Source organism: Callorhinus ursinus, unplaced genomic scaffold, assembly GCF_003265705.2.
Source record: "Callorhinus ursinus isolate GAN/ISIS: 27379988/994484 unplaced genomic scaffold, GSC_fseal_2.0 scaffold44, whole genome shotgun sequence".
Taxonomy (NCBI): domain Eukaryota; kingdom Metazoa; phylum Chordata; class Mammalia; order Carnivora; family Otariidae; genus Callorhinus; species Callorhinus ursinus.
The window spans coordinates 3,598,064-3,610,403 of NW_027397106.1; the positions used below are offsets into that span (position 1 = coordinate 3,598,064).

The 12,340-nt window shown below is 43.8% G+C and overlaps 1 protein-coding gene across 3 annotated transcripts in view; it reads right to left on the bottom strand.

Moving 5' to 3' along the window:
• The window catches only part of SLC4A8 (solute carrier family 4 member 8), a 73,366-nt gene extending 61,416 nt beyond the window's left edge, over positions 1-11,950 (bottom strand). For 2 of the 3 annotated variants that reach the window (XM_025882791.2, XM_073881978.1), the window contains exon 1: positions 11,727-11,949. In XM_025882791.2, coding sequence (XP_025738576.1) covers positions 11,727-11,771 — 45 coding nt within the window. In that variant the 5' untranslated portion in view covers positions 11,772-11,949. Of the gene's footprint in view, positions 1-11,726 lie in introns of all 3 variants that reach the window. The other variant, XM_073881979.1, reaches the window with a different exon arrangement.
• Positions 11,951-12,340: the final 390 nt, after the last annotated feature.

The window sequence follows — 12,340 nt, forward strand, 5'->3', positions numbered from 1 at the left end:
CCATGTACATTGAGTGTCATAATATGTCTTCAGGGAAATCATTTTCTCCCTTTTCTTATCAAGTGTCCTCCTTTGCAATTTTTCTTGAATCCACTCTCATGTTTCATCTACTCTAGGCCACACTCTCCAGCCCTTTAGGTCATACTGGACAAGCTTTCAGTTTTGGAACCACACTTACTTTCTTCCTTGAGTGTTTCTCCCTGCCTGAACTATAAGTTTCTCCCTGCTATCCACACCTCCACCACCAACAGCCAATACTTATTCATCATCCGGCAGATCTCAGCCTCAATGCACTTCCTTGAAAGGCTGCCCTGACTACCCCTCCTCTGAACTAAGCTAGGTCCCCCCATTAATATGCCCTCACAGCACACTGTACTTCTCCTTCGAAATGAAATGTCTCTGCTCAAGGGAGGGACCCTGTGTGTCTTCCTCACCACTGTTTCCCCAGCATCCTACACAGACTTTTCACATAGTAGGTACTCAATAATTCTTTGGTAAAATAATGACTATAATGGCACCTACCTTATGAAGACCCTGAATTATTTCCAAAAAAATCTGAACTGATTTTCCTGCCAATCTATTTCTCTTATCAAATCTGCAGCTCCAGCCAAGTTCACTGATCCCATGGGCATTGTGCACGTTCCCACTTTCACGCTTTTGCTCACATGTCCTGTCGTCTAATGTGCCCCATCCCCAACTCTCTGCCAAGTCCTGACTATCTTCTAGATCCTGCTCAAATTTCCAGCTTACTGTCCTAATTTTACTCTTTTCCTTTCCAGGTATCATCCATGTCCCCGAATAAGGCAACCCTGAACTGCATTTTCCTAATGAGAAGATTCAAGAAAAAAATTTTTTTTAAAGATTTTATTTTATTTATTTGAGAGAGAAAGAGAAAGAGAGTGAGCACAAACAGGGGGAGTGGCAGGCAGAGGGAGACGGAGAAGCAGGCTCCCCGCTGAGCAGGGAGCCCGATGACCCTGACATCATGCGGCTCTATCCCAGGACCCCAGGATCATGACCTGAGCTGAAGGCAGACGCTCAACTGACTGAGCCACCCAGGCACCCCTCAGAAAAGTGTTTGAGGACAACTTGAATAAATCAATTTTTAGGGAAGTAGATGAAAGTCAAATGTCTATCTATCTATCTATCAATGCTATTCTTTTTTCTATTCATTTCTGCTATTTCTTTTTTTACTCAAGTATAATTAACATATGTGTTAAATTAGTTTCAAGTGTATAATATAATGATTCAACACTTCCATACATATTCAGTGCTCATCAAGGTAAGTGTATTCTTAATTCCCTTTACCTTTCTCACCCATCCCCCTGGCAACCACCAATTTGTTCTCTGTATTTAAGAGTCCGGGGGTTTTGTGGTGCCTGGGTGGCTCAGTCAGTTAAGCAGCTGCCTTCAGCTTGGGTCATGATCCCAGGATCCCATATATATGTACATATATATGTAAAAGAAAAAGTGTTGAAACATAAGCATCTGCTTATACTTAAAAGCATACAAAGGAAGAATAAGCCATGAACCTTTTTTTTTTTTAATAGTTACCTAAGGAGTTAGGAGACAAGGCCAGAACACCGGAATTCTTTGAATATACCTGATTTTATAAATATCTTACATAATTTTAAAACAAAACTAAAAATTTTATTTATTTATTTATTTATTTATTTTAAAGATTTTATTTATTTATTTGACAGAGAGAGACACAGCGAGAGAAGGAACACAAGCAGGGGGAGTGGGAGAGGGAGAAGCAGGCTTCCCGCTGAGCAGGGGGCCCGATGCGGGACTCGATCCCAGGACCCTGAGATCATGACCTGAGCCAAAGGCCGACGCTTAACAACTGAGCCACCCAGGCGCCCCACAAAACTAAACATTTTAAAAGCAATTCCCAGAAATGAGAAACAAAATGAAAACAAAGGTCAAATTGATGGCATAACTATTCCAAGAGAAATTCTTCCACATAACTTTAAGATATAATAAATTGACTGAACATCCTCAGTGGCACATACCCTAAAGACAAAAAGAGTTTAAGATCTTAAACTGCTTTTCCATTATCTATTGGTGGTAGTGTTGGTGCTATCCCTCCGAGACTGTTGTGCATTGTGAGATAGACACATGAGTGATTATGTAAACTTGTTCCGTCATTCTCAATGTCACTGAGAACTGGCATTCTCAGCAGGGGTAAGAGGAAATACAGTCTTAAGATAGAAGTTAAGTAAAAACCATGTAGTCCTGAATTTGAATCGGATGTATCAACAAGAACATATATTTTTATCTTTTAATGTTTTTAAATTTACAAATTTACATTTTCTAGCTCTGTCCACTCAAAAGTCCTAGAAAAAAATGAACAGCCAGAAGCAATGAGTATCCTTAGGGCCTAGATTGTGGTCTCTCAAGTATCATTTTCTACTAAAAGCTACCCACAGACAACTAGGATGGTGTCAAAAGGACTCAGGAGTCAACTTAAAGAGATCCCTTGCTTTTTAGGACAATTTGAGCATCAGTAAGAGTAATAACTATAACAGATTAACTACATCACATATGTTAAAATCCATGAGTTCACAATGTCACTCTAAAAATTAATTGGTTACCATTGGAGGATAATGCTAACAAACCAGCTCATTATCTTGAAAACTGTTAAAAATTTATCTTGGCTTTCCTATATAAATTGTACCATAGAGTGATATCATAGAAGAGATGAAAGAAGTTTCTTATTATAGAGAAAAATAAACGAAACAGGAATGTTAGAATTAGGACATCACCATTTTGCAATCTCTAATGGATTACATTGATTTTCAACAGCCACTAACATCACAAAGAGAGAAAACCAGACATTATATGTCTCCTAATGGGAGGCCGTACCACCACCCATTAGGTAATCTTAACAAATAAATTGTCCCTGAATCTGACCAAGCCTCCAAATCCAAATACCAGTTTACTGGACATACAGTGAAGCACAATTCCATGGAAAAACACCAGCATGAGAACACAATCAACAGAATCCAGACTGTGGGAAACTACAGAACTACAGAACAAATCCTCTCCCTCCCCCTACCCCTTTTTTAAAATAAATAATTGCAAGAAGAGAGAGGCAGAAACAGAGACAGGGAGAGAAGAAGGTGAAAGCGGTAGTTTAAAAGAGACGACAAACCAATCTCAATGTGTGGACTTTATTTGAATCCTGATTCAAACAAACCAAAATAATATTTTTAGTTATTTTTTTAAATAATTTTTTGAGACAGTTGGAAATTTGAATATTGACTAGATCTTTTATCATATTAAAGAAATTGCTGTTTTTTCTTTAAGTGATACTATGCTCATTTTCTAAAGAATTCTTATCTTTTTTTGTATGGGATTGTTGAATCACTCTCTTATACACCTGAAACTAATATAACACTGTATGTTAACTATGCTGAAATTAAAATAAAATAAAATTTCCAATTAAAAAAAGAATTCTTATCTTTTAGTGATACACACAGAAATATTTACAGATAAAACTGAAAGATTACAGATATGGAAAATAATATATTAACTTAGAAATACTACTTTTTTCACATTTTATAATTATTTAAAATTATTCAAAATCTTCAAATACACCTTTAACATCAATGTAAAGACTCACGTAAAGTAAAGGAATAACTTTTAGGCAGAAAAACTTGCTTTTACTTTAGATTTGTTATTCATTTATCTAGCTCATCTTTTCGATCATGGATTTCCTGATGGCAACAGCCACAATTTGTCATCTTTATGTTCATAGAGCCCAATACAGTAGGTTACCACTGTAAGTACTTTGCACTCTTATAAGTCCCAGAAAGGGAGGTGCTGTGCCTATGTTCACCACTCTGTACCTAGCAGCTAGTATAATGTCCAGTATGTGGTAAGTATCCAAAAACTCTGATGAATAAATATTTATTAGGGTTCTGAACTCTTTATCATATGATCATTATATTTTCCCATAAAACTTCATATATATGTGAATAATTTTTCATGTTGGCTTCCCCACAGGTTTATAATATCCAAAGGACAGGGACCGATTAGTTATAATGTTTAGCACTGTCCAAAGATACCTGGCACAGCATAGAACACAGCAGGAATCTGGAGGAAGGGGGCGGGGGGGTGGCGGGATAATTGATTTTATGATTCTAAGAACCATGAAAATACAATATGGAGAGCAAGGTCAAACATCTGAAATATTCAGGATGAAAAATCAACCTGTTTCCTTAATTTAGATTAGTTAACCACAGCCTAAGTTCACTGAATAATTGTTCATCCACTTTCTTTGTCTTGCCAAAGAAAACAGAGCCACTGTCAAACACCATTAGCCAAAGCATTTGAAATGTCAGGCTTGGATGTGAATGTGCAGACCTCGTGTGGATCCCTGTTCAAATAAACCAACTATTGAAAAAATTATAAGGCACTCACATCAACTTACACAGCTAAATGGATATTTATTAAGGAGTTATTGTTAATTTTAAAAAATAGTAATCTTGTGATTTGGTAGTTATGTCGTTAAAAAAACTTCTTAATCTTTAGTGGTACATCCTGAAGTGTTTACTGATGAAATGATATGATGTCTGGGATTTGGAGAATGGGTGGGGACATAATGAAACAAAATAGATATGTGTTCATTGTTGAAGCCAGGTCATGGGTACATGACACGTCACTTTTACAAGTCTTTCTACTTTGTTCTTTTTTTTTCTTTTTCAGATTTTATTTATTTATTTGACAGAGAGAGAGAGTTAGTGAGAGCAGGAATGCAAGCAGGGGGAGTGGGAGAGGGAGAAGCAGGCTTCCCGCTGAGCAGGGAGCCCGATGCGGGGCTCAATCCCAGGACCCTGGGATCTTGACCTGAGCCAAAGGCAGACGCTTGACAACTGAGCCACCCAGGTGCTCAAAGTCTTTCTACTTTGTTATCTGCTTGAAATGTTCCATAAATTTCAAGTATATACAAAGTTTGTTTAAAATCATAAAAAAACGAAAATAAAAGAATATCAAGTCTCGTTGGTCTGTGCTTGTTGCAGATTCCTCACCAGCTGGCTGTTATATTTCCTCTGATACCATCATTATTTCTGGCAGAGAGGATTTCTTATCCATAGATTTCTAGGGTTCCCATGAATGGGCTTCAGGATTATGTGTGAGTACACATTTTTCTTGAGAAGGTCCATAACTCAGATTCTCAGAGAAGCTTGTGACTCAGAAAAGATTGGAATCATGAGAACCACATTATATAAGTCTAGGAGAAAAAGGAAAGAAAGGAGGGAGGGAAAGAAGAGAGAACTAGAGAAAAGGTGGTGTTTCTAAGTCTCCTCTTTTCTGTACTTCCGCCTAGCTCACAGACAATGACCCGCTATGTAAATGTGAACTGATTTGGGTGCCTACCTCAAGGACTAGAGAAGATAAAAAGAACTAAGGAGGTTAAATACACATTAAAACACTGACATTGCAAGGCACATCTTGTTATGAGTCTTGAAAAATGAATGAATTATACCTGAGTAGCAGACCAGATTCTGACTTACAGTTAATGGACAAATGAAAATGCAGGGGCAGGGCTGAGCCTTGCATAAGGGCTCCAGCTCCTGGAAGCAGCCCCCAGAGGGTGCAGGGGAGGGGGAGGGCAGCAGACAGTGGAGCGCACCTTGAGCCCTCTCCCTGACTCATGCCCCCTGCGGCACCCCTCTGGACCTGTGGGGTGGTGGACCTGCCAAACTCAACTCCCCCTCCTTTCCTGCAGTTAGTCTCAGACCTTTCACCTCCAAAGACCCCTTTCATCTTTCTTCCTAAGGATCCAATGTTTTCAGAGATTGTGTATAACATCCGTCCACCCATCCACCCTCCTAACCTCACCCCCAACAAAAAAGAGTCAAGCATTTATCGAGTTCTGATACATTTAACCATTTTTAAAACAACAAATACAGAAGTGACTTCCAGAGTTTCTAATCAGCAAAGTAAGTTGATACACTGAGTTTGGGAACAAATATTTACTGAGCACTTCCTATACGCCTAGTGTTGTGCCTTATGTATATTACCCCAATTAATCCTCACAGCAGCCTTAAATCAAGGCTAAGTAAGATCACACAAGAGCTAAGTAGGATAGGAGGAACTCAAACTCAAGTCTCTCCATATTCTCATTAACACTGTATGCTAATTTTGCCAAAAGCAAAGAACCCAGTCATTTCAGAGAGCTCAGGTCACCTAATCAGGCATTAGTGTCCATAGCTCAAGATCCACATTATTACCATCTTAAATCCTTAGTGTGCCAGAACATGGTACTTGAAACTTGTACTTTGCCCTTTTACTGACCGGGCTTCCAATAGTTCTCCATCTCATTCATTTCCATCTTCCTCTTCAGCCAACAAAGTCTCTGAATTCTGGCCCCTTGTATACCCTTGTCAGTGAATCTGGCCCACAGATTCACTAATGCCCTCAATCCGACATCCTCAAGGAATTCAGCCTGCTTTAGTGAGAACAAAGGTTCCATAAGGACTTGTATAGTTGTTCCAGATCTCCTCTCAGTGGCCATGAGCTCCTCAATACCCAGGAGCTTCCTATGCTGACTCTTCAGCAGCCTGCTGGGGCCTCAAATTTCAAAGTAGTTCTGGTTTCTCAGTGATTCTTTTCTTGAACCTCACCTGGAGTCACTCCTGTTCAGTTTTCAGATTACTAGTTAGCTAGCACATGGTGGTAGGCAGAATAATGCCCGCCCCCACCCAAGTAAGATTGCAGATGCAAGTAAGGTTCCTAATCAGCTGAACTTAAAATAAGGAGATTATCCTGGATTATCTGGTGGGCTCAATATAATCACAAGGATCCCTAAAAAGTGGACAAGGGGGGGCGGAAGACTAGAGCCCAAGAAAGAGATGTGATGCCAAAAGCAGGGTTGGAGACACACTATGCTTCTGGCTTTGAGTGGAGGGAGGGAACTAGGTGCCAAGGAATGCAGTTAGCCTTCAGAAGCTGCAGAAGTCAAGGAAACAGATTCTTCCTTAGAGCCTCCAGAAAGAAACCCAGCCCTGCCAACACTTTGATATAGCCCAGTGAGAGCTGCGTTGGATTTGTGAAGTACAGAACTGTAAGATAATCAATTTGTGGGGTTTTGTAAAGATTTTATTTATTTATTTGAGAGAGAGAGAGCACAGGAGAGGGGGCAGCGTCAGCGGGAGAAGGAGACTCCCCGCCGAGCAGGGAGCCCAATGCGGGACTAATTTGTGCTGTTTTAAGCCACCAAATTTGTGGTCATTTGCTATGGCAGCAACAGAAACTAATACACACATTATGGCTCCCTAACTACCAAGACCAGAGTAAACTTATTACTGCCTTGCAGGAAACAACCACCCTCTCCATTATCTAAGATTTGTTGCTGTTACCTAGCAGCAGATCTAGAATAAACATGGTTGCTTTCTGTGTCCTGACTAGTACTAGGCAGTCTTGACTGAGAGCCCTGTCTACACTGCCAAGGCAAACTTGAGCTAAGGCAGTTATCTACAGATTTTGAAGGAAGTAAATTTGCAACCTGAACTGTCCCCCAGACTACCACAATTCTCTGCTTGGCAGGACAGCCCACACCTCCCCAGTAGAGCCGGGGAAGCCAGCGACAGAGGATGCTCACAGTTTACCCCCACTCCCACACAGAAAGAGAACACCTAGCATGTGTTGGGAGAGGGTGGAGGAATATGGATTGTATGCTACAACGTAGTGAGAGGAGAAACTGCCATGGTTGATACTTTTATTCAATAACATTCAGCAAATGTTAACCGGGCTCCAACACATGTCAGTCATTAGGCACTAGCACTCAGGTCTCCCTCAGGAAGTCGTGGCTTGGATGAGTTTTTCCAGGGCCACAGAAGATAGGGAATGTGACTCTCTTCTCATCAGTCCTTCTCATCAGCCATCCTTCCTAATTATCATCCATTTCCCAGGGCTGAATTTTCCATTCTGAGCAGGCCTGATTCACAGAAAAGCCTTGGTAATTACCCAAACTCACTTGCTCGCCTCTCTCTCACTTACACCATCCCTGAACCTGCCTGCAGTTCCCAGCACCCCTTGGCTCAATTGCTGATGGTTCTGACCACTCCAGCCTTCTCCTCCAGCACTTCTTTCTGCTCAATTCTGAGAGTGCTGATCAGGAGAACTTTGAAGATACAAGATGTCCTCAGTTCCAGTCCAAACTAGAGGCTCTCCCTAAAGTTTTCTGCTCTTCCTCCTCCCTTACTACCTAACCGCTTTAAGAGCACATTGACTCCTAAAATTTCAATAACCACCTCCAGAAATCTCATCAAAATTCAGTAATGCAGGCCTTCATTAAGCCATCCTACGTTACAAAAAAAAAAAAAAAAGTCATCCCAAATTACAGCCTATTAGCTGGCCTCCCTCAGTCCAATCTCTTCCTAATCCAATACATCCACTGTATACCTTGCCACATACCTTCCCAAACATTAAGTGCTCACTCCAAGTCAGGCACTGGCCTAGGTTTCAAAGACACAAGCTACCGTAATGCAGAGTGATTTAAAGGCATGTACTTTGGAGACAGTAATAGCACTTGGTGGGCATTGTGAGCAGAGAAGACAGAATGATGAATTCTGATAGTGATATAGAGCCAGACCTTGAAAGCTAAATGGAATATTCCAGGTGAAGAGGAGAGGAAAGCAATGGGCACCTGATGCTCTGTGCTAATCCTGACAAGACCATGAGCTCCTTGAGGAGAAGTGCATCGGCTTTGGATATAGGAAAGTCATTCATTCACTCAAGCAACTAAGCACCTATTTTATACCAGGAACTGTGCTGTATGACAAGATTTTCCTCCTGGTCCTTGCCCCCAAGAAGTTTCCATTCAAAAAGATAATGTAGAAGTCAAACAAGAACACTTCAGATGAGTTAAAAGTGCTATTAAGAACATAAAACAGGATCATATGAAAGAGAGTCACTGTGGGTGGAGGTCAGGGAAAGCCACTCTGAGGTGATAACATTTGAGTTCAGTCACAAAAATGCCTGGGTAGAATCATGTCCTAGGCAGAGAAAACGACAGGAACAAAGGTCCTAAAGCATGAAGGAGCTTGCCATATTAAAGAAATGGAAAGAAAGCCAGTACAGAGGTGCATGGTGAGAGAATGGAGGAAAGGCAGTCAGTGCTGAGCCCACTGAAGCTTGGTAAGCCATGATGAGTTTGGATCTTATTCTAAAATGCACAGGGAAGCCACTGAAGGGTCTCAAGATAGGATGGGGCACGATTTGTGTTTTTAAAAGCTCTCTCTGGCTGCCATGTGGAAAGTGGACTGTAGAAGGGCAAGAGAGAGAGAGCAGAGGGAAGTGTAGGAGGCTAGTGCAATAGTCCAAACCAGAGAAAACAGCCTAGACTTATGATATTTAGATGTGATGCTTAGAATCTCTCTTTACACCAAGTTACACAATCTCCTCGCTTTGCAAGGTCCATCCCCCCGCAACACACACACACACACACACACACACACACACACACACACACACACAGCCTAACTGGCACATAGGAGGCTTCATGGGTAATTTTCAATCGGTTGACTGTGTGTCCTCCAGGTCATCCCTATTTCCTTTCCTCCTTCTGCCCTCATTTTTCTTCCTCCCCCATATCTCAGGTGCCCATTTGCCCATCACCTGACTCAGCCTTCATGAGGTCGTGCTGTTTCTGCTCTATTCCTTTTCCTCTCCTCACGCCACCACTCACGAAAGTTACATGAACTAGATGTAAAGGAAATAATTATTTTCTATTCTACCCCAGAAGCACTCAGGAGTTATCAATTTCACAGAGCACTAACAGAAGCTTATGGGTTATTATGATCTTGACAATACAACTGGTACACATTCTGCATGTTAAGAACACTGTCTCCTCACACTCATTCCAGCTTATTCTATTCCCCCCACTGCAGCCAGAGAAATCTTTCAAAAGGAAAATCTGATCATGATCTCACTGGTGCTTGCTCTCTCATCCCCCCCCCCGCCACGCACTTGTGCTCTCTCTCTCTCCTTCCCCTCCCTGCTTAAACCCCTTCAGTGGCTTCCCCTTGATCCTCAAATAAATCCCAACTTTCTCAGGATGGGCCATAATGACCCTGTGTGTTATGACCCCAGAGTGTATCTCACACCACTCCCCCCGCCGCCGTTGCTCCCTATGGCTCCAGCCACACTGGCCTTCTTTCAGGCCCTCTAACTAGATGTGCCCCCTTTCTGCTATTCTCTTTGTCTCCAAGGTCCTTTGATCTCCCTCTTCCCTCAGTTGACACTCTTTCTTTAGACCTTGAATTTTCTTCTTTAGCAAACTCTTCTCTCATCTAAGACCAAGGCTGGAACCACTCAGAGCACTGACTATCTTTCTTTTGAAACACTTGTCATAGTTCATAATAATACATTTACTTATGGGATTATTTGATTAAAAATGGTTATTTCTCCCCACCCTCCAAGACAGGAAGCTCCAGGGGGCAAGAACACTGCCTATTTTTGCTCATCACTGTCTCCCCAACATACACTGGAGAAACTTAAGATATGAAAAGATTTTCCAAAATCTTAGATATGGTTCCTTTTTTGATGGAGCAAGCAAACAAGGAATCATGGATCTTCTAGTGGCAAACTCTTACAGGAGGAAGAAGAGTCAGTGTCTGATGCCCATTTTGCTACAAACTCGAACTGTTTCCCCTGCCTCCTTACAGAAAACATCACTGACATCAACATGCACTTGTTTACAAGACCCATCATCCTTCCTAAGAAGGCCCATCATCCTCTTCACACCCCTCCACTTCAGACTTGACCCCCCATCTCTCTTTCCAGAGCAGTAACTAGACCACCTGACTGCACAGAAAGGGGGGAGTGAGAATTCAATAAGCTACCACTCACTTACTGGTTGTCACACAATAAAGCATTTCACAAATAGCACCTCATTTAGTCCTCAAAGCAACCCTGTGAGGTAAGCAAAGCAGGTATTACCATCCCCATTTTACTAGACGGAGAAACTGAGGTTCAAGGAGGCAAGTGACGTATTCAAGGTCACAAAGCCAGTACAAGGCGGGTGCAGGATTTGAGCCTACAGTCTCTGACACCTAATCCAATGCTTTCCCTGACATTTGCCACCACAAGTTATCACTTAAATCCGGTTTCCTCATTCTCTTAATTAAACACCTGTTCCTGACCTCTCGACACATCCCCAGCCCATTTCCCCTTGCCTTCCCAGAAGTTGCCAGCTGCCTGTCCGAGGGGATGGAGAAAGTCATAAAGCTGGCCACACTAACGGGGTCTGGTCCCAGCCTCCACTCTTTCCAGCTCTTTCTCTGGACCACTGAGGAACCAGAAGTCTCCAGAAATAAAAACACAAAGAGGAGACCTGCCCCACCAGAGCAAGGTCCTCGGCCACCCTTCCTCCCGCGTTCCAAGACGACGCCGCGAGGCCAGAAGCCAGCCTCCCTCCGAAGAGGGAGTACCCAAGGAGAACCGAGGCCACCGCCCGCCGCCGTCAGGGCTCCCCGGGCCGGCCGCGCAAGGGATGCGGCAGTGATTCGCCGGCTCCCAGGTTCGGCCCAAGGTCACCCGCTCGCGGCCCCGGCCCGGTCCCCAGCCGCCCGGAGCGCCCCCTGGTGTCTCTGGCGGGCCTCCCCTCGCCCTCAGGGAGTGGCCTGCGGAGCCCGGCCCGGGGGCAGAGGCAGGAGGGTGGGCAGAGGATGAGGAGGCTGAGCCCCGGGGAGGGGCGGGAGGCGGGGCCCTACCTGATAGCTGAGGACGCCGTCCGGCTCGTTACTGCCGGCCGGCATGGCGGAACCCAGCTAGGTCTGGCCCGAGGGCTCCAGGCCGAGCGTCAGCAGCCCGCGCGCTCCGGTCGGCTCTGAGCCGATCGCCCGAGCGGCGACCCCTACCCCGGAGCCAACGGTCAAGCATCAACCGCCGCCGCCTCCATTGCCACCGGCCCGCGAGGCCTCGCCGCAGCCAATCAGCGTGCGGCCTGTGCGGCCAATCAGCGCGCGGAGCACGGGAGGACGCTGTCCGGCGGTACCCTGGGCTACCGGGAGGGTGGGGGGAGGAGGGAGCCTGGGGAGGCTACCGCTCCGGGCCCGGTTGCCGTGGAAACCGCCTCCCTCCCTTCAGGGGCCTCCGGGCTTAAAGGTCCTTCCAACTGCTTGCTAGAAATTGAAAATCCCGTGCTTCTATTTGCGGTTGCACCTGACCCTTGAAAACTGAGAAAGTGTCGGTTTTGTCTAATTCTGATGTTATTACTTAGGTAATGGTTTTCAAATTCTGAGGAAACGGCCCTTGGGACTGAAGAAGGAAGTACCAGAGGATGAGGGGCAAGGGCGTTCTAAAATTACTTGTTAATCTCTGAACT